Source organism: Indicator indicator, chromosome 2, assembly GCF_027791375.1.
Source record: "Indicator indicator isolate 239-I01 chromosome 2, UM_Iind_1.1, whole genome shotgun sequence".
NCBI classification, from domain to species: domain Eukaryota; kingdom Metazoa; phylum Chordata; class Aves; order Piciformes; family Indicatoridae; genus Indicator; species Indicator indicator.
Genome location: NC_072011.1, coordinates 40,548,744 through 40,569,165, shown reverse-complemented (window position 1 = coordinate 40,569,165; position 20,422 = coordinate 40,548,744). Strand labels below are relative to the sequence as shown.

The 20,422-nt window shown below is 39.8% G+C and overlaps 1 protein-coding gene across 1 annotated transcript in view; it reads right to left on the bottom strand.

Annotated features, from left to right (window-relative positions):
* LTBP1 (latent transforming growth factor beta binding protein 1) overlaps positions 1-20,422 on the bottom strand; it is a 191,475-nt gene that overhangs the window by 26,399 nt on the left and 144,654 nt on the right. The window contains exons 23-25 of the mRNA XM_054398281.1: positions 16,970-17,095; positions 9,813-9,938; positions 7,589-7,732 (exon numbers count right to left, since the gene is read on the bottom strand). Coding sequence (XP_054254256.1) covers positions 7,589-7,732; positions 9,813-9,938; positions 16,970-17,095 — 396 coding nt within the window. The remainder of the gene's footprint in view (positions 1-7,588; positions 7,733-9,812; positions 9,939-16,969; positions 17,096-20,422) is intronic.

Sequence of the window (20,422 nt, the reverse complement as noted above, 5' to 3'; positions counted from 1 at the left end):
TCCCCTAGATTAAAAAAAAAATCCCTATTAATAGTCAAAGACCTTTCTAAAGCAAGGCACTAAGTACACCAAGAAGCAAGTTGGAAAAGTAATTCCCAGTTAAAGTTTCTATACTTGCAGAATTTATCTAACCTTTTACTTCCACAAAAATTCTCACAAAGAGCTCAGAAGAGGAAACTATCACCTCAATCACACTCAATCAATATGAAAAACTTCTCATAGGCCATCCATAAAGTAACCAAGTTCTAAAATTACAAATGCTCACATCTATTAATCAAACCCAAAACTTCGCTCAGGAACGTAAGACAGATAAATCTTGAGGCAACTAGTTTCTTTCCCTTTTATCTTGTGAAATTCTTTATGTTTAGCACATAACATACTTAATTCACAAAACCCTACTAAAAATTATTACACATTGGCTGATTTTCCATTGTTTTAAATGTCATTAATTTCTACTCAGGCTCTTGCACAATATACCAATCATGTGACATTTCTTGAGTAACACATGTATCCGAGCAAGAAGCAAAACTTATTTTATACCTGAGTGACTGTGCATTACAAAATAGGGGAAGATTAGTAAATTCCAAAGAGCTGTGGCATATAAGGCACTTTGGTTTGCCTTGCAGTTCTTTTCAAGAAAGAGCTTAAGGCCGGCCCATCTACAAGTATTGGCATATCCGGGAAAGCCAAGTTAAGCTGACCACCTCGTCTGTCTGACTCTGTTTCTTAGAGGTCAAGATCATCAGCCTCTTTATGCCAGTTACAGGATGGATTTTCTTCTAATCCCATCCACTTAAAAAAATAACATCTGAGAGGTGGAAGCTTGAAGATCATGATTATCCAACAAATGTTGAAGAAACTAAACAAACTCCACCTCTCATTATCTGAAGCCTATAATCCCTGCCCACTCACATTCCTCCAAGGAGAGGGGACAAGGCAGTTTTACTGAACATGCAAATACTAGATTTGTTCTGAGGAAAGTAGGTTTAAAAGCATCAACATGGATTGCCTATTATTGCACTTCAGTAGTATGAATGTGTGTAATAGTTCTTTTGGCTTCTAATTCCAAACAGACAATTCAATTTATTTCTGTTTTCCTGAGAAAAGTGACTGTTTTGCCAATACAACCAAGCTGTACATTAAAGGAAACACCCAGCCGAGTGCTTAGATAACGACAGTTTTCCATAACGTGCAGAATTTCATGAAGTGTGGTGGGTTTGTGGCATCAGCTGCTATCCAATAGGAACTACATTAAGACCATTGTGTCACAGAAACACAACTGAACTAAGTCTCTTATTCCAAGGTGAGAGAGCAGTACTTTAGCCACCGAATTCTACATTTTCCTTGGCCACTTGCCATCTGTCTACCAGAATCACAGCCAAATCTTCAAAAGAAGAAAGCCATGCCATTTTTAATTTTGTTTACCAGAAAAAGAATATCAGAAGCTGCCTGGAGAAGAAGGAGAGACATCCTGTCATTGTTTATTCCTGTTTTACATATGATGTGGTGGTTTCTCCTCCCATTATCTGTTCACCAGCTTAAAACTCTGTTGTTTATACAGCTGTGACTGAGGGTTAGTCAAAAAGGCATGATAAATGTTTGGAAAGCAAATAACACACAAATCTTCCACGTATTTTTTAAAAAACAGGACCAGTCTGTGTCTACAAGCTTACGGTTTCCATCTCATACATTATTAACCATTTAGTAAATAGGTTGTTTTGAAACCTGGTTTCACTAGGTTTGTTCACAGAGTATGATTGGAACTGGATGGTTATTTTGCTGTATCTTTGGTGTTTCAGGTTTTTTTGTTGTTGTTAGAAAATGCAAGCTATCTGTCTGCCAAAGGCTATACATATATGTATACACAGTTATAAACCCTAGAAAATACTGTTAAATATCTTGCCATAAATAACTGGTCACATTTCATATAACCAGAAGAAAACAAAGTCTAAATTAGCTGTAGGTACCTAAGTGAGTCCTGGTAACTTAGTGGAGTTCTCTCACTGGATCTGTTTTACCTGGCTGAGTTGCAACCCAAATCTGTGATCTTATTGACCTTTTTGTACGTAAGCCAGATTCCTGCTTTTATGTTTGTCTTTACACACACACACTTCTCTTTACAGTTCTTGTTTCAAATCATACCTTTTATAATCCTCAAATATATACTATCCTCCTGGATTCAATACTGGACCTTGTATTAACAAACAAAGAAGGACTCATTGTAGATGTTAAGGGTGGGGGTAATCTTGTCTGTAGTGACTACGACAAAGTGATATTAATATCACTAGACAAAGAAGCAGGGTGATAAGTAAAATTTGAACCCTGGACTTTAAGAGGGCTAACTTTGCCCTCTTCAAAACTCAACTTAGAAGTAGCCAGTGGACTAGGGCTCTAGAAAGAAGGGGGGGCCCAAGAGAGCTGGTTAATATTCAAACATTACCTCCTCAAAGCTCAAGAAAAATGTATTCCCTTGAAAAAAAAAATCAAGTAAGGGAGGCAGGAGGCCTGCGTGGGTAAGCAGGGAGCTCTTGGAAAAACTCGAAAAGAAGGTTTACAATATGTAGAAAAAAGGTCCGGGCAATTGGGAGGATTGTTGAAACATTGTCAGAAAATGTAAAGATGTGACAAGAAAGGCCAAGGAAGGCATAGACGGCTGGTCTGTGAGGTGGATTGAAAACTGCCTTGACAACAGTGTTCAGAGGGTTGTGATTGGTGGCACAGAGTCAGCTTGGAGGCCTGTGGCCAGTGGTGTTCCCGAGGGATCAGTACTCGGTCCAGTTTTGTTCAGTATCTTCAATATCTTTATTAATGACCTGGATGAGGGGATTGAGTGTACCTTCATCAAGTTTGCTTATGATACAAAACTCAGGGGGTGGCCAACACCCTCTCAGGCTTTGCTGCCATCCGAGATCTGGATGTTCACTAAGGACAAGTGCAGGGTCCTCATCTGGCGAGGAATAACAGCAGGCACCAGTACAGGTTAGGGGTTGCCCTGCTGCAGAGCAGCTACATGGAAAAAGACTTCGGATTTCTAGTGCACAACAAGTTCTCCATGGGACAGCAATATGCCCTTGTGGCCAAGAGGGCCAATGGTATCCTGGGGTGCATCAAGAAAAAGTGTGCCCCCACAGCTCTAGGGAGGTTCTTCTCTCCCTCTCTTCTTCCCTGGTGAGACCACACTTGGAATACTGTGTCCAGTTTTGGGGTCCCCAATTCAAGAGGGACAGGGATCTGCTGGAGAGAGTCCATCGGAGAGCCACGAGGATAATTAGGAGATGTTAGCATCTCCACTATGAAGACAGACTGAGAGCCCTGGGGCTGTTTAGTCTTGAGAAGACTGAGAGGGGATATGATCAATGTCTATAAATATCTGAGGGGTGGGTGTCAAGTGGAGGGGAGCAAACTCTTTTCAGTGGTGCACAGTAATAAGACAAGGAACAATGGATATAAACTTGAACATAGAAGGCTTCATGTGAACATGAGGAGGGTGACAGAGCACTGGAACAGGCTGCTCAGAGAGGTTACGGAGCCTCCTCCTCTGGAGACTTTCAAAACCTGCCTGGATGCATTCCTGTGCAGACTACTCTAGGTGGATCCTGATTGGGGGGTTGGACTTGATGATCTCTGGAGGTCCTTTCCAACCCCTAACATTCTGTGATTCTGTGATATTACATATATATTAGCAGTTTAGATGTATACTATAAGATGCATTTTTTCTTACTGATAAATAATTATAACCATGTTATGGATTATTACTCTAACTGCATTCAGCTTTATATTTGCTAGAAATTCATCATAAATGGATTTGTATATTTTGTTAAAAGAATAAATAAGACTTTAACCCAAACCAGGCATTTTTAATCTCCTAGGTATAAAGATGTGCAACAGCAAAGTTTTTATCTAATACAAAGAGAGTTCTTTCCTTCTTTCCTTTCCTCTGAAGCATTTTGTGAATGACAGGGCAGAGAGGAGGGCAATAAGACAATCAAACCTTGCACCTTTTAATTTTTTTTTCTGTTACTGGAGCATGACCATATGGGTTTGATACACACACTGAGAAGATTGTTTCAGGACACAGCTAACAACAGATGAATTTCCATCAAGTGAAATCTAAATAGAATTAAGTCTTGAGAGCCCTAATGGCAAGTAAAGAAAAATGAGTACATACAGCATTCCACAAAGCTAACAGCCTATAACCACATGCAAGAAAGTTCCCAAATTAAAGTAACATTTGAAAAATCTTCACTTACTTGCACTTGATATGTGGTAGACGAACATTTGTTTATGCACAAAAATATAAAAAGGGTGATAAGTAAAGGCTGAGTAAACCATACTGAACTACAGATATCTGCAACAAGATAATGCAGATTGAATTCTTCTTTTCTGAAACAGGCATGATGCAAGTTAATGCTGACAGATCATGTCCACATGCACTGTCGGAGCTCTCACAGCACCATGCCTGACTCGAATACGTGGCTTGTCAAAGCCAGAGGATGTGTGGCTATTCCATCACTCTTTCCATGGTATTTCTAAACAATCATGCTGCAGCTGGTCTCAGGAGAGGCTGAAGTACTTATCACTGGGCAAACCAACATAGCTGTTACTTGTTTGTCCTGCAGCAAGAGCACATGGGACGTATGTCACAAATAGCAAGGAAAAGACTGGTTTTGTTCCCTCTTCTGTTGACAGCTATGCAAGGGCCACCCATTGGTTCCCAGAACAAAATAAGAACGAGTAAAGTCAGCAGATGTAGAAGAATGAAGTGTGTATTTTCATCTCCTGATATGTCAAATCTAGAGGTACATGGGATAATGTCACCACTTGACCAGTCAGTCTCAGGTCCTCAGAACCAGAAACCAACTGATAAGAGAAGAAAAAAACTCTGAACAGGCAACCCGAAAGCTAGCAAAGGGTGCAAGATGTACAGGAAAGCAAGGATCCTTTTTAGGAAGAACTAATACTTTCACAGAATCACAGAAACACTCAGGTTGGAAAAGACCCTCAGGATCACCAAGTCCAACCGATAACCCTACTCTACAAAGTTCACCCCTAAACAATATCCCCAAGCACCACATCCAAATGACCTTTAAACACATCCGGGGTTGGCGACTCAACCACCTCCCTGGGCAGCCCATTCCAATGCCTGACCACTCTGTGCAAAAGTTTTTCCTAATGTCCAGTCTAAACCTACCCAGTCATAGCTTGAGGCTGTTCCCTCTTGTTCTATCATTAATTACCTATGAGAAGAGACCAGCATCAGCCTCTCCACAACATCCTTTCAGGTAGTTGTAGACAGCAATGAGGTCTCCCCTCAGCTTCCTCTTTTTCAAACTAAACAGCCTCAGCTCCTTCAGTTGCTCCTCACAAGATTTATTCTCCAGGCCCTTCACAGCTTCATTGCCCTCCTCTGCACTTGCTCCAGCACCTCCACATCTCTCTCATATTGAGATGCCCAAAACTGAACACAATACTCGAGGTGTGGCCTCATCAGAGTGGAGTACAAGGGGACAATCACCTCCCTACTCCTGCTGGACACAGCATTTCTGATACAAGCCAGGATGCCATCGGCTTTCTTGGCCACCTGGGCACACTGCTTGATCATATCAGTTGCTTGTCAATTAGAACCCCCCAGGTCCCTTTCTGCCAGACAGCTTTCTAGCCACACTTCCCCAAGCCTGTAGCATTGCTTGAGGTTGTTGTGACCCAAGTGCAGGACCTGGCATTTGGCAGATGGTGTGAGAATGGGAGTGCCCTGATAAAGCTCAGGGAGGCATGGCCCAGTCTCCACCACCTTGCTGCAAAGCTGGAGAGAGTTGGCTTCTATAGCAATGAGTGCCAGTGCCACTGTTTGCTGTTCAAGAGCATACAGTATAAAGTACATTTCACTGGATCCCAATTTGTATGTATTCTGGTCTCCAGTGTCAGATCTTCCTCATTATGACCTAATTAGAGAAGACTTAATGATGAAGTGCATTTTATTAGGGTCCAGGGAAGGCTGTAGGGGAAGGAAGAATGGCTTCTTTCCAAACTGATTACAGTAAAGCTATGTTCACTGGTAACAACATGGAGTTAGTAATGGCAGAGGAGTATTTGTTGACAGTGCAATTGGTCACGTGGGGTTTTTCATCTCTTCCCTCCCCAAAACTATGTTTGGGTATGTCTCTGTATGCTCCTTGGACTTTGACTTCATTTTACACAGGCTCAGGTCCTTTGCTACTTCTTTAGCTTTGGTTTTGTTTTGACCAGCAACTGAATTCTTTCACATACTACCTTCTCACAATACCAAAACAAAGATGGCATTTGCACCTCCTGCATATCTGGATAATATAAATAATCTTCCATAAATTCATGGAAGAAACTGAAATGCTGCTACTTCAGCTATCATCAGAAGGTATGTAAGCTAATCTGCTTCGTGGTGGAAAGGTACTGCAGTATTTTTCCTTGCAAAAAGAATGGAGACAGTACACTTGGGCATTGTTCTGCTGCTTCAGTCATCTTAACTTTTTTCCACTCCTTCAAAACCAAGCCTCTGTAAGCCTGAATCTTTCTCACAAGATTTTGCCAAGGTTTCAGTTTATCAGTGAGCTGTTAATGATACTTCACAGGCAACTTCTTAAATGCTGCTGAGTGCTACATTCAGTGATCTAAAAACTTGTTACAATTAGGTCACAGATATTTCAAGTCTGTTTACACGTCTGTTTTCTCTGATAGGAAAAAACAGCCAGTCTTGTAGGTTGTAGAGTCTGCATCCTGGCACCAGAGCCGGTTAGATCAGCCTGCAGTGTACAAACAAGCTAAGAAAAATACCAAGAATTACATTACAGAGGGGGGAAAAAGAGCTGTGCAAGTAAATCCCTTTGTTCCTTGTACTCTGTTGCTCCATATTGTTAGGCTTTCCTTTCTCCAAACTGGATCAGTGCAGAAATGTGGAGGTAACTTTAAGAATTCTAAACTCAATGAGTGAATTTCCAGTAGTATTTGCAACACCCAAACAACTGACAACAAACACTCATAAATCCAATACAATGGACTATCAAAAACAACAGGATGAAAGATGGAGCAAAATAGGCAAGAGCACTCAAACAGACTGACAAGAATTGTGATTTGGTTTTTTGCTTTCCTAACTACTTTTTCTGAAGAATTGTGTTTGTACTAGCTAATGTTTAGAGGACACTGTTATATACACATTTAGGTTTTAACTACATGTTCCTTTAAGCATTGTCTGAGCATACAAGTGCATGTTTGCAAAAATGTGGACAAAAAATAAAACCTTTTGGGCCACAGACTTAATTCCATATCACATTTTGTTGTTAAGAGTACAGCAAACAAGTGATTGTTTACTCTTAACTGCAGTTACTCTTCATGATTACTGCCAAGTCTGTTGACGTATAAAATTTAGGAGGTGTTTCTGTAATGTACTCCATCCTAGAAATGTCTCCTCTCAAGCACGTACTTTCAAAACAACAAAGTTTAAAATTTTTCTGTTGTAGCTAATGCAATACCAGCATTTAATTGAACTTTACCTTTCAATTGGTTACATACACAGTGGAAATCATGCCAAGCACACAGAAACCTGCTGGCATCTTACCTGGTGAGGTACGGAAGCGACACTGTCCGGTCATTGGATCATATTCCTGGTTCTCATCAGAGCACAGGCACAGGAAAGAACCATCGACATTTTCACAGAGAGCTTCACCACATACTCCACTCAGCATTTCACATTCATTCACATCTGGGGAAAAAATCCCAAACATAAATCAATTCAGACCCATTAGTTAGTTCTTTTACCTGCTGTATCTGTGCCAATATTGTCTGCCAGATTATAGATGTGATCTCTGAGGAAGGATTAAAAACTCACTAATACCTAAGTGGATTCATAAATACTCAGTCACTGATTTTCACATTGTTTTTTTTTTCAGGGTGGTATGAATTTCTAATTTTTAAACACTTGCTTTTATTTGTACACTCTTCTTGGCATATGAGATTCAGACTCAATTATTTTCTTTGTTATCAAAATTCCAGTGAACTCAAGGAGCAAAATGAGCAGGTTTCAGTGTGATTCAGACTGCACTATAAAATAATTCCCCTTTCTCCTCAAAATCCTATTTTCCTTGCAAACATCCACTGAAAAATAAATGCCTCAGCTCCACTGTCACCATGTGCATCTTGTATGCACAGCCTCATAGGCTGCTCTGGAACCCACAAGGGTTATGCCTGTGTCACAAAGGGAGTCCCTGCTGAACACTGCAAATCTTCTCTCCCCCAAGCCCCCACGTATTTCTAACCTGGTAACTAGTCTACCCTGAAATGCTTTTTTGATCGATGGAAGAGTTGTCTGCTGTTTAAACAAGGGTTACCAAGTACTGTCAGGATCACTTATCTTCTTTTCAGTTGTTAAAGTTTATATTTGACAATCTACTTGGCCTACTAATTACAGAATCTGAGTATTGTAATTCATGTATCACAATTCAGAAATGTCTATAATTGACTATGGTCTAAAGTATAACTTGTGAGACATTTTATCCTTTTTAACTCTTATTTATCAAGAATGAAAAAACAGACATATGACTGAATGCTGATGTTTGTGTATTTTAATATAAACATGTATTTTAATTTACTGTTTGCTCTGCACTTTTAAAATGCTTACATTTTTTCTTCATCTTTTTGATTGATCCTTATCATAAAATTCCTTGCCCAGCCAGGAACTGAAGAGATTTACTTTCTCCTAAAGTTGTTTTGGTAGATAACTAGCATAAAAACTATAAGGGCATTTTATATTACACGGTGTATATAAGAAAAAAAAAAGCATTATTTTATGGTGCAGAATTGCTTCACTGCTAAGTCAAAATTAAATTCAATTTCACACTAGCATTTGCCTTTTTTTGCCCTTTTTCTTTTTTCCTTTCTTTCTTTGCTTTGTTTGTTTTCATCTGTGAAAAGTCACTATATTCAAATAATATGCATTGGTATGTTGCAAAGTAAATGCCAAGTGGCATAAAGTATTTTGTAATAAAACTATTTAATATATTAGAAAACACATAGAAACTCTAATTTTAACTCCTCCTCCATTTAGGTCTGTGTTCCCAGTGTGTGTGTTTCATCCTGAATCTGGCTTGAAGAAATTGCTTAACGAATACCTGTTCTTGATCTGGTCTTAATTTTATATTAGAAATTTGTGCTGCCTCAGACAGTTCTCAGGTCCAACTATCACTTGTAACAGCAGATCTGGAAACCTATTACTCACAAAATATATGTGCAGAATTTACACATCTACAAAAATCTCACATCTTTTCATGGTGATAGGTGTCTTTCCTGGAGCTCCAAGCCAGTGTTAAAATCTGTTCAAATAGGATATGTCTAGGGAGGTACACCACCGAAGTCAGACTGGCTGTACCGCATGCCAGGCGTTAGTTCCTGTAGGGGGTAGCACAGAGTTCTGGCTCTGCAGCTAAGAGACTAAACAGATGTTGCATTTAAATGGGCTGAAGTATTAAATTCTATTATGATTTGTATTTGTGAATAGTCCTGACATGCAGACATAGTGGGGTTTGTTTTCTTTTAGAGAGATAAAATGTTGATTTCCATTCAGTCCTAACAGGCTCTCATTAAACAGACACACAGCTGAGTTTCCTTCTGGCATCAAGTTCAGAAAGTAATGCACACCTCAACCTTATTTTACTAGTAAGTGATACAACTTCAATAAAAAATGATGAAACCCAAAAATGTTCTTGTGAAGAAATGCAGTTTGCTCACATGCTGCTGCTTGCTTACCAGAGTCTTGTAGAAATGACTACTTGCACCTAAGAACTCACCTGTACAACCTTGCCCATCCTGTGTGTCCTGATACCCTTGGTAACAGAGGCAGCGGTAAGAGCCATCCATGTTTTCACAGAACCCATGATTGCCACATACTGTGCCATTGGCACATTCATCAGCATCTGCAAGAAAGAATTTTAACATCAGAGGCTGTGTGATGGTCAAAGGCAGGCATTCATGAAGCATGCAGAAAAACACATGGGCCAGACAGATGCAGCAACATCGCTCTATACATTGGGAAGAAAACACAAAGGACAAGATGTGTAAGCACATGTACAATGTAAGAAATTGTTTCAATGTTTACTTTGCCAGAAATAGCTTATGTCAGACAACAGTTTTGGCCAACTGTTTCCCATCTGTATCATGAAACCTGCCAATTGTGGTGTGATGCTACATACCACAGAGCAAGTTGTAGCTTAAATATAACCATCTCTTTGGCTGACTTACAGCTTCTGCCAGTGCAGTAGCATTGGACAGTCAACAATGTGTGTGAAACTGAACCCACTATGACTACAGGAAGAGTTCAAGGGTAGGGCTGCATCCATTGTGCAGAAGTGCTGCACAGATCTCATTCTGGCTCTTGACATAGAAGGGAATTTCATGATAAGTGGTAAATATTTGTGTACTGAGCCTTGTGTCTTTAATCTTGTAAATTTACACACGTGAATAATCTCAATCAGGTCAGCAAAGTAATCACAATGCTTGCATGCTTTATGTACTGGCCCTTTTATTTATAGTTCCCTTTTGTGGTTTGCTAGCTTTACAAGTAAGAGTGACTTGCATGAGTAAGTCTGTTCTTTGACTCAGCTGCCCAACAATCTATAATGAAGAAGGGCTGACTGTGGCAGAACGTACTTTATTTTTGTAAGCATATTGCAAGTGCTAGGAATGCATTATTTTTATTGTCACCCAAAGTAAGACCTAAATCCAAGGCTCTGGCCATCTGTGGTCATTAAAGATGTCATGGTGTGTTTTTCAGGAACAACAACATTAACTGAAACTTGAAACCTGCTAGGATATCAGGATTAGTACCTTCTGCCTTCTAAATTCCTCTGCAGTTTGAAGCAGAGAAATTATTACTATATTTCTTTCCTAGAAACCACTATGGGTGTTAAGTAAGGTTGCTGTCCACTTGGAATTGTCTTCTGCAATGTGCCTCAGAGGTAATTACATTTTAAATAATAAAGATTAGCTTTTGAGTTACCTGGGTGCTAGCTACTATTTTTATTTCTGTGCATTAGAGTACATCTTTCTGCAATGAAGCCTACCTCCAGTGAGGGCTGTAGGCACCCACTGAGTTGGTGGGATTGAATCCTGCACTGCCACAGAGAGAGGGCTTCTCTGAACAGATGAGCAGCACTGCTGCTTGGTGTCTTTCTGAAAGGAGAGATTAGGGCTCAAACGTAGTCCTGTCTACTCCTTCAGCTCTTACAGCTGTGTCAAACAAGGCCTAGAGAACTCAGCAAAAATGCAAAAATGCACCTCATTCTTCTCCTAAGAGTGTTCACTCAGCAAGGATATTTTAACTTTAAATTTTGTGTCATGCTCAGCCCAAAGGGAATTCCTGCTCGTAAAACAGTCACATGGTCACAGCTCCCCAAGCCATAAAGCAGCACATCATTACCATCCACCCAAGTTACTGTTGTGCTGCCCTCCTGCTCCCTAACTGCTCAGATTCATTCACACACACTTCTGTGTGTGGGGAGTACTGAAGATCAGGTTTTCCTATGTGCTGGGCTTGGGGTTTGAACAGGTTTAGAATCACATATGGATTTTAAGGCTGGAAGAGACTATCTACATCCTCTTACATAGATTAAAAACTGCCTGGCAGTTTATGCACCAATGGACTAAACTCTGGAATTTTAACATCTTTTTCAGAAAGGCATCTGATTTCGCTTTAGGGTGTTTAAGTGATAGAAAACTCACCTCTGCTACTGAACTGATCCAACACCCTTCAGCTAAAATACAAAATCAGCGCAAAACCTGTATGTCTTATGTACATCGAAATCTAGGAGACACATATAACTAATTAATGTAAAAATATTCCTTGCAGAATAATTTATTTGGTTGGTTAGTTTGGTCAACAAAGGTTTTAAAGGTCTCTATATAGTGATTTATTAAATGAAGGGAAAATACTGAAGGCATTACTGAAGGTAAAAGGTTATCTGCATTTGTCAAAGAATACACAATAGCTAGCATGCCTATTCTTCAGGAATATGAAAAACTGAATGGTTTCTGCATACTGAATTCATTAAAATCTACCACAATCCCTCTCTAGCAGAATTAATTCAGTTAAAAGAGTAAGAGTATTGATGACACTGTCAAAGGTGAAAAGTCAAATATTATCTTTGATACTCTTTTCTTTTCCAGTTACCATAATGACTGCATAGATGCATATGGAGTTACTAGGAGGAAGAAGATACAAATTTGTGGTTGTATTTTTCTGTTCCCTCCTGGTGCACTACACCTGCATAACGTATTTTAATATTTAGTGCCACATGATCATCAGAGTTTCACATATCTGGTCAAAAAACTCTGAATACTCTTATCTCTTATTTGGACACCTGTTAAGAAAAGTAACTCAATGTGAGTAAACCCACAGGTTTACTCCTGTGGATTGACCCACAGGAATTTAAGACAACAGACAATAATGCAGTGGGTTTATTTCAGTGGCCAACTATAGTTTAATAGTAGCAGTTCCTGAGCCACAGGACAATTGCTCAGTTAAAATCCTAGACAGAAGAAACTACAACTGGGGATTTTAGAACTACCTAAATGACAATATTTCTCTTACTTCATGTGTTAAAGGAAACAGGAGAAGGGATTGTGCAGCTGGTTCTCCAAAGGTAAATTAAGGTCATTGACTAAAAATCTGCAGAAACAAAACCTGTGATTAAGGCAAGTCTCCTAAGTTAGTATATAATACAGGCACAGAAGATGGTTTTGTTTTTAAAGAGCAGAGTCTGAACATGACTGGATATTTCAGTGTATGGGAAATTAAAGAGAAGATCCAAGCACCAAATATTTTTCCTTGTCTAGACAGCTCACTAAAAGAACTCCTGCTTTACAGCCAGAAAGGGCATTTGTTTCTTTAATCACCCTGTAATGTATGAGGCTTGTAAATGGTGATCCTCTTGCTGTATAGAGACAAAGCAGGAGAAAAACTAAATATGAAACTAATATATTCTTTATCTGCACAACGACTCAAACAATTCTCTGTAATTACAACCTGTTTCAGAATGCATGACTCAGTGCTGCCTGCTTTAATCAAAAGTCCTTTGATCTAACATCATCAGGATCTAAGGAAAGGCAAACGTGTGTGCTCAAGCACATTCCTATTCAACTCAACATTGTGTTCCTGTTTTCTGCCAACCTGAACAAGATGAAGGCATACTTAACCTCAGGTGTGATATTGAAATCTCACTGAAATCTCATTACATGGCAAAGTCTCTGGAAGAGGAACTATTTCCTAAGACAGTTCCATACAGTACTTAGGGGAACAGAGCTCTGATTCTGAGCCTTCCAGGGTCACCCATGACACCATACATAAAAACTGTTGTCATGAGAAAATTAGAAAAGTGAGTATATGAATAGAGACTTTGGCCATCTAGAGGCAACGATGCTGGATGGTCACTTCAACATTGCAACGACGTGGGTAAGAAAGAGCTTCTTTTTTTCTCCCTTTGTGTTCTCACTTTGCTAACTGGCATTCAGATAAGAAGTAATTGGTCCTCTAAAACATCTCTGCAAGAAAATATGAGAAGGCTGGTGAAGTCTGTGATTACTCACTGTGAAATATGAAGGTAGATTGCAGAGGAACATTCTGCAGATGAATACTTGAATCTATGTTTGGCAGAAGCCTGAGCTTTCTTAATTGGTGAAGCTCTGAAGTTGTCTATTGCATAAAATTTACTCCATACAATAGATAATACTCTGCCCCAAAAGGAGTTTTACATTTACAGTACCTTTTCCCCTGACTTGTCTTTCCTAAACGTGGGCAGAATTGTGGCTGTAATGTGCAATCACAGCAAATACCTACTCTCTGGTAGGGTATTCACTTAAGCATTAGAGAACCTCTGACTTGAGCTTTTCCCAAGTTGACTAGCAGCCAACTGAGTGAAGCTGCCTTTACAGGAACCCCAGAGAAGCTGACATGAAGCTAGCGAGCACTCCGAGAGCCTCCTGTTCAGAGAGCTTGGCACAGGCAAATTGCTGAGCCTGGGGCCAGGCAGCAGTGGAATGTCACGGCTACAACAAAAGTTCGTCTGCACCTTGGAAGAAGGCAGAGTCTCCACAGCTGTTCGGTTTATGTTGGCCAATGGTCAGAAAAACTCCATACCAGAACTGAACCACAAGAGGTTCTTAAATGTTTTATGTTGTTGTTTCTGACTTCTCAAAAAAAATTAGTCAAACTCATACAAAACCAGTCTGGAGATATGGAAAATCTGCTCCCCAGGTACTGAGAGGCATCTGAATCCAGCAGAATTTCCTCAGGTTCTTTCTCTGATGGTAGAAACAGTTACTCTCACTAAACTAGAAGTAAATTCACAGAGGCACCCAGTGTAAAGAACAGTAGCTCTTGAGACTGGAAGCCACATCCTTTCTCAGTATTTGGAATGTCACACATTCCTTTTGCTTTTAGCCCCTTTGTTTTGTCTTGCTTTTTTGCATGAAGCTCACACCACTACAAATACTAACACTGATGCCATCGTCCTCCCTTCAAATTATATTTTTCAATTCTAGAATTGTTTTTATTAAAACGACACAATGAATAAACTAATTGTGGCAGAAAAGGAGCTGCTGCTGCTCAGAAGACTAGAAGTACCCTTGCTTTGCCAAATTATTAAAATACTTTTCCAAGTGCTGAATATAAAGTCTGATCTGTATTCCATACACACCACCAATTACTTGTGAAGCATGCTCAGCTGGTTTTGCACTTCTTGTTTTATTCTTCATCTAAAATCACTCACAATCCTGGAAATAAGATCTTGTGATTTCATCTTTTTCTATTTAGTTAAAGTTTGTCTTTTTTGTTCTAGTGGAGATTAACTTTGTATTTCTTCATCATACGTGACAGTAACCCTTCCCTAGGAAATGTGATGCTTCATTAACTGTCAGAGACCCAGAGAGAGGGGCTCATTGTTTCTGGTACACCCCCTAAAATCAGATGCCACCAATTTATCTTTTTTAAAGTTGTGCCTTTTTTTTTTTTTTTTTAATTCTGAGAGTTTGATTTCACAAGATTAATTAGATTTCTTCTAACGTTACTTTGGAATAAAGAGTTTGGTTTCTACTAAAGAGCAGGCTGCATTCTTCTCTGACCACTTTCTTTTTTTTCCTGGCTATGCTCAACAGTGAGGCAAAACACCTGCTACTACTTTTCTTGCAGAGATATTTAACCATATCCTTCCTAAACACTGCAGGAAATGTATACATGCTGCCAAAAGGGTCCATGAATGTGCTTTGGAATTATCCTCATTAACTGAAATGGCAAAAGACTGCCCTGCCCATCAGTCACTGGAGTTATTCATTCTTTCTAGCCTACTTGACTAGTCTTTTATCTTGGCAGTAACAGAATGTTTCTTTAAAACTTAAGCCATGATTACAAAATAAAGTAAGGGTTTACAAAGAAAAAAGCACTGCAGAATTCTTTTTTTGTTATCAATAATAATCAAAACACAAATAGCATGTTTGATGTCCTGCTATATCTAAATATACAACACTTATTCTCTTACATCAGCATAACTATTCTTGCCAGCAGTGTATTTCATTTCATTAGCTATTGTATCACTAACTCTATGGCAGGTTGTATGTTGCCTCAAGTAATAAGACTGTGATGCTGTTTTTCCTCTGATAAAAGAAGGAGTAAGTGCAACAGTGAGAAGTTTCAACAGATCTCTTGCACTGAAGAAAGAACATTTTCACTGTTGCCAAGAGAGCTATGAGAAGAGGGGGGGCCCATGAAAACCAATCACATTGGGATTTACTGGCCTGTAACTCTGGAGGGAGCAGCTTGCTTACTTCTTGGATTCACTACTCATAGGTTTTAACAGTGAGCTATCATCTGCTCAGTCCTTATCTGCATGCATTCTGTTGAACTACTACCATGTAACTTTTTCCCCTTCTGAATTTTTCCCACAAAGCTTCTTGTCTCAAACAGTTCTCCTATCCATAAGAACAGCCATACTTCATCCAGTTAAGGGATTTTTTTTTCTCTGGCAACAGCATGGACTACACAAAACCATTCTTGGTATCATTGAGCCTAAGTCACCTATTTTAAAATCAGGGCATGAGAGTAGCATCACTAACAAGTGTGTGCACACCATTAGAAACAGGATATATTCTCATCTATAACCAATAAACTCTACTTATACCTAAATTCTAGGCTCCTGCTGGATGTTTCTCAGCAGTGTTATTACCAGAGCAGCTTTTACAACCTTTTATAAAAAATACCTGTTTAAGTTTACATTGCTAAAGCCAGCTTATTAAGTGTATGCAAGCAAAGATTTAATTAGTGTTATTTATTCCATCTCAGCCATTTCAAAATGCCTGAAGTTCTATCACAAATAGCATTTTACTACAATTTCTCCCTGGAATTACTTCTGCTGCATGGATGATTCAGCTGCATCTTTTTTTTTAACAATTAAAAAAAAAAAAAAGTCAAGACAGCTCTGGCAGTAGGGTTGGACTAGATGATTCCCTTCCACTCTTGCTATAAGATAGAAATAATTTCCTGTCTCTGAATAAGTTTTTATATTATTACAGATGCCCACTGTTTTCATATACCTTAACATAAGAATATCACTCCTTCCTTCACCATCATTTCCCACAGTTCAGTTAGCATTCCTGCTTTTTCCCCGAGAAAAACACAATCCAAATATCATAGTGAAATTGTTAAAACTCAGGAAAAGTAAACCACAGCTTGTTAACTACCTTGGTGCTGCCCAATTTATACATTTCCTGTGATACTTCTTACGGTTCAAACAGCAACACAGCACACGGTGCATTAACAAGAAACAGAACAAAGGGCCGTTAGGTGGCAGATTATGGATTTAATAGTAACTTTGGGGTATTAGACACTGAATCAGACCACTTTTCTCCCCCAACCAATAACAGCAAATCAATGGGAATGCAATACTGTAACTTGCCTCACCTTCACATGTTCGGCCATCTGTAGACACAGAAAATCCCCGCTCACAGATGCACTGGTAGGAACCATCCGTGTTTAGACACTCCCCATGTGGTGAACAGAGGTCAGATCTCTCACATTCATTGATATCTGAAAACACAGAGACATTGATGGCTTTGCAAATCATCATATCCTTGATATTAAGACTAAGTTTAACCAGTCTTAAAAGCAGCTTTCATTTCTACCACCTATGTAAATAGGTATGTAAAAGGGACTCATTTTTCAGAGTAAACAAATTTTCCAGGATGATTCTTAAACTCTGTATAAGCATCAGTGTGTCCTGCTGTGTCACACTCTCACTCTGTGATGAAGATGAGCAGATGAGAGCAATTTTTGAGGTATCAGTATAAGCTCCATACTAGTCAACATTTCTTCTGCATTAGAGGACTTCTCAGATGGCTCTGTCTCACTGTTTTTTGACTGCTGTGTGCTGGTCAACTTGAGCATCTGGCTCCACGTGTTACCAGCAGGTCTGGAGTAGCATCTTTCCCAGTAGGCTGATTTTATGTAACTTAAAACCAAATCTTCTTTTTTTTGCTGGTGGAGAATGGTTGCTATAGGAGCCTGCTGTAACTGGTTTGTTTTCTTTTCAAACTTAGAAAGCATTTTTAAAACACTACCTTTCAAACAGTAATTTTTCTGATTGGTGGCTAATCTGGATAACAAAAGGACTGCGTTCATTCACTGAGGAGGTACCACTTCCACATGACTTGCCAGTCACATTGTAATCACACTTTTGCATTTTGCTTTACAAAAACCCATTGAGAAATTTTCAGTATCATGCTGAGATCAAACACAAATTTACAAATAAAACTTTCAGAAGTGGCTCATTCATCCATCATCAGAGATATAAAATTTTGTTATTCTTAACTTTGCCTTTTGTTGCTTCAATTCTGGGCAGTCACAGCCATATAAAATGGGGGATGACAGAAATTTTGTAGACTAGAAATATTATTTCAACACCATCATTTCAAGATCCATGGTATCCATCGCAGAATTTTCTTTAGATACAGACTATTTCTGTCCTGTGAGTAAACCTTGTAGGCCAGTGTCATGAAGTCACGGCACGTGTGAGGAAAAGACAGAGGCAGCTTGTGGAAAGGCAGTATCTGGGGATGGAGAGGTAGGCTGAGGAGAATCTCATGAAGCTCAATGAGGCAAAGTGCAAGGTCCTCAGGATGATGAATTTGACAACAGCTCTGCACTTGGGGGTTGGAGACTTCGGGGTTATTGGTGGATGTGAAGATGGACATGAGCCACTTGCAGCCAATTGCATCCTGGGCTGCATCAAAAGAAGCATGGCCGGCAGATCAAGTAATTCTGCCACTCCACTCTGGTCTGGTGGGACCTCACCTAAGGTACTGTGTCCAGCTCTGGGGCCCTCAACACAAGAAAGACATGGACTTGCCGGAGTGGGGCCAGGAGGGCCACAAAGATGATTGGAGCACCTCTCCTGTGAAGACAGGCTGAAAGAATTGAGGCTGTTCAGCCTGAAGAGTAGAAGGCTCTGGGGAAACCTTATAGCTACATTTCAATATCTGGACAGGACCTACAGGAAAGCTGTGGAAAGACTGTTTAGAAGGGCTTGTAGCAATAGGATGAGGGACAATGGTTTTAAACCAGAGCAGGGTAGATTTAGGTTGGACATAAGGAGGAAGTTCTTTACAATGAGGGTAGTGAAATACTGGAACAGGCTGCCCAGGGATGCGGTTGAGGCCCTGTCCCTGGACATATTCAAGATCACACTTGATGTGACCCTGGGCAGCCTGGTCTAAATGGAGGTGTACCTGCTGACTGCAGGGGAGTTGGACAAGATGACCTTTAAGGGTCCCTTCCAACTTGATGCAATCTGCAAATCTGTATGAGGTGCACATGGAAAAGATAAGTGTGCTGCACTTCACACAACACCTACATGTAAAAAGTTTTCTCTGAACTCAGAGAAAATGCAGACCAGTGATGTAGTTCCCAAAGCTCTCCAAAAGTCAGTAAAGATGGAAGATCAGTGATGACAAGGACAGTATGGTACCTCCTCTGGACCTACACTGTTCTCAAGACTAAGATGTCAGTGTCTTAACTGCCAGAAAAATACTGGAAACCAAACAACTGATTATGCAAGGCAGAATGATGTATTAAAAGACAGGAAACAAGATGAACGATATTATGGAACCAGAGTATAACACATCTGAAAGAGCAAACTGCACAGTTACTCATCTTTTGGAATCTATTCAGTTTTGCTCCTTACAGCTCTCTACTTTCAGTTATGGTTTCCTGTGAATGTAGTAAGGCTATAACTGAGTCATTTTTCTTCAACAAAATAAACAGTTTAAAAGCATTTGATTCTCCCCCAGGCCAATTACCTCTTTTGGGTTCATCTCTCATCCTCCTTAGCTGATCAGCACTCACCTTGAATTGTGGGCATCAAAATGTCTGTGTACAACGTGCCAAGAGCAGCTGTATCAGTGTGAAATAGAGGTAAGCAAACCTTGCTTACTCCTGCTGGACACTGATTTTTCAAACTTCTGGGGAGTGGATTCACCCTACTGGACATGGGGTTGCGCTGGAAGCTCATAAATGGCTGACATTCTCTGACCCCTAAATCCTTCTCAGTGACTGTGTCTCAGAAGGAAATCCACTATCCTACAAGCATGACTGAGATTCTTACTTCAGCACAGAATTAGACATATTGGAAGATATTGTTTGCTCATATCCAGTATACCATAGATTCACCACTATTCTGCACTAGTGGCCTATCATCTGGGATCATTTACCATGCCCTTAATCTCTCCAGGTAAATTCTCTCAAAAACGTTATGCTTTTTTCCATGCTACCCCAGAACTATGATAGAACTAACTTTCAGTCATTTATAAATGTCTCAGTTTAGCTGTTGCTTAAAATATTTTCACTCTACTGTTGAAAGGTACAACAAGAAATGCCTACCAGAAAACTGGGGAGGGACTATTTACAAAGGCATGTAGCAGTAGGACAAGGGGTAATGGTTTTAAGCTAGAGATGGGTAGATTTAGACTGGATCTTAGGAAAAATTTCTTTACTAAGAGGGTGAACACTGGAAAAAGTTGCCCAGGGAGGCAGAGGCCCCATTCCTGGAGACAGGTCAGGCTTGATGGGGCTCTGAGCAACCTGATCTAGTATCTAGTTGGGGATGTCCCTGATTATGGCAAGGGGGTTAGACCAGATGATCTCTAGAGGTCCCTTTCAACCTAGTGCATTCTATGAGTCTATGAAATGTAAATAAGTCATCATTTATGATACATATATTGCTACTTTTGCCCAGTACAAAATACAGGACAAGAAAATATACTAACGATTTCCATTTTGACAAATAGAAATTCCACTACTGCATTCTGTAACAGCTTAACAACAAGTAGTCAACAGAGTAAAATAAGCCCAACCATACTT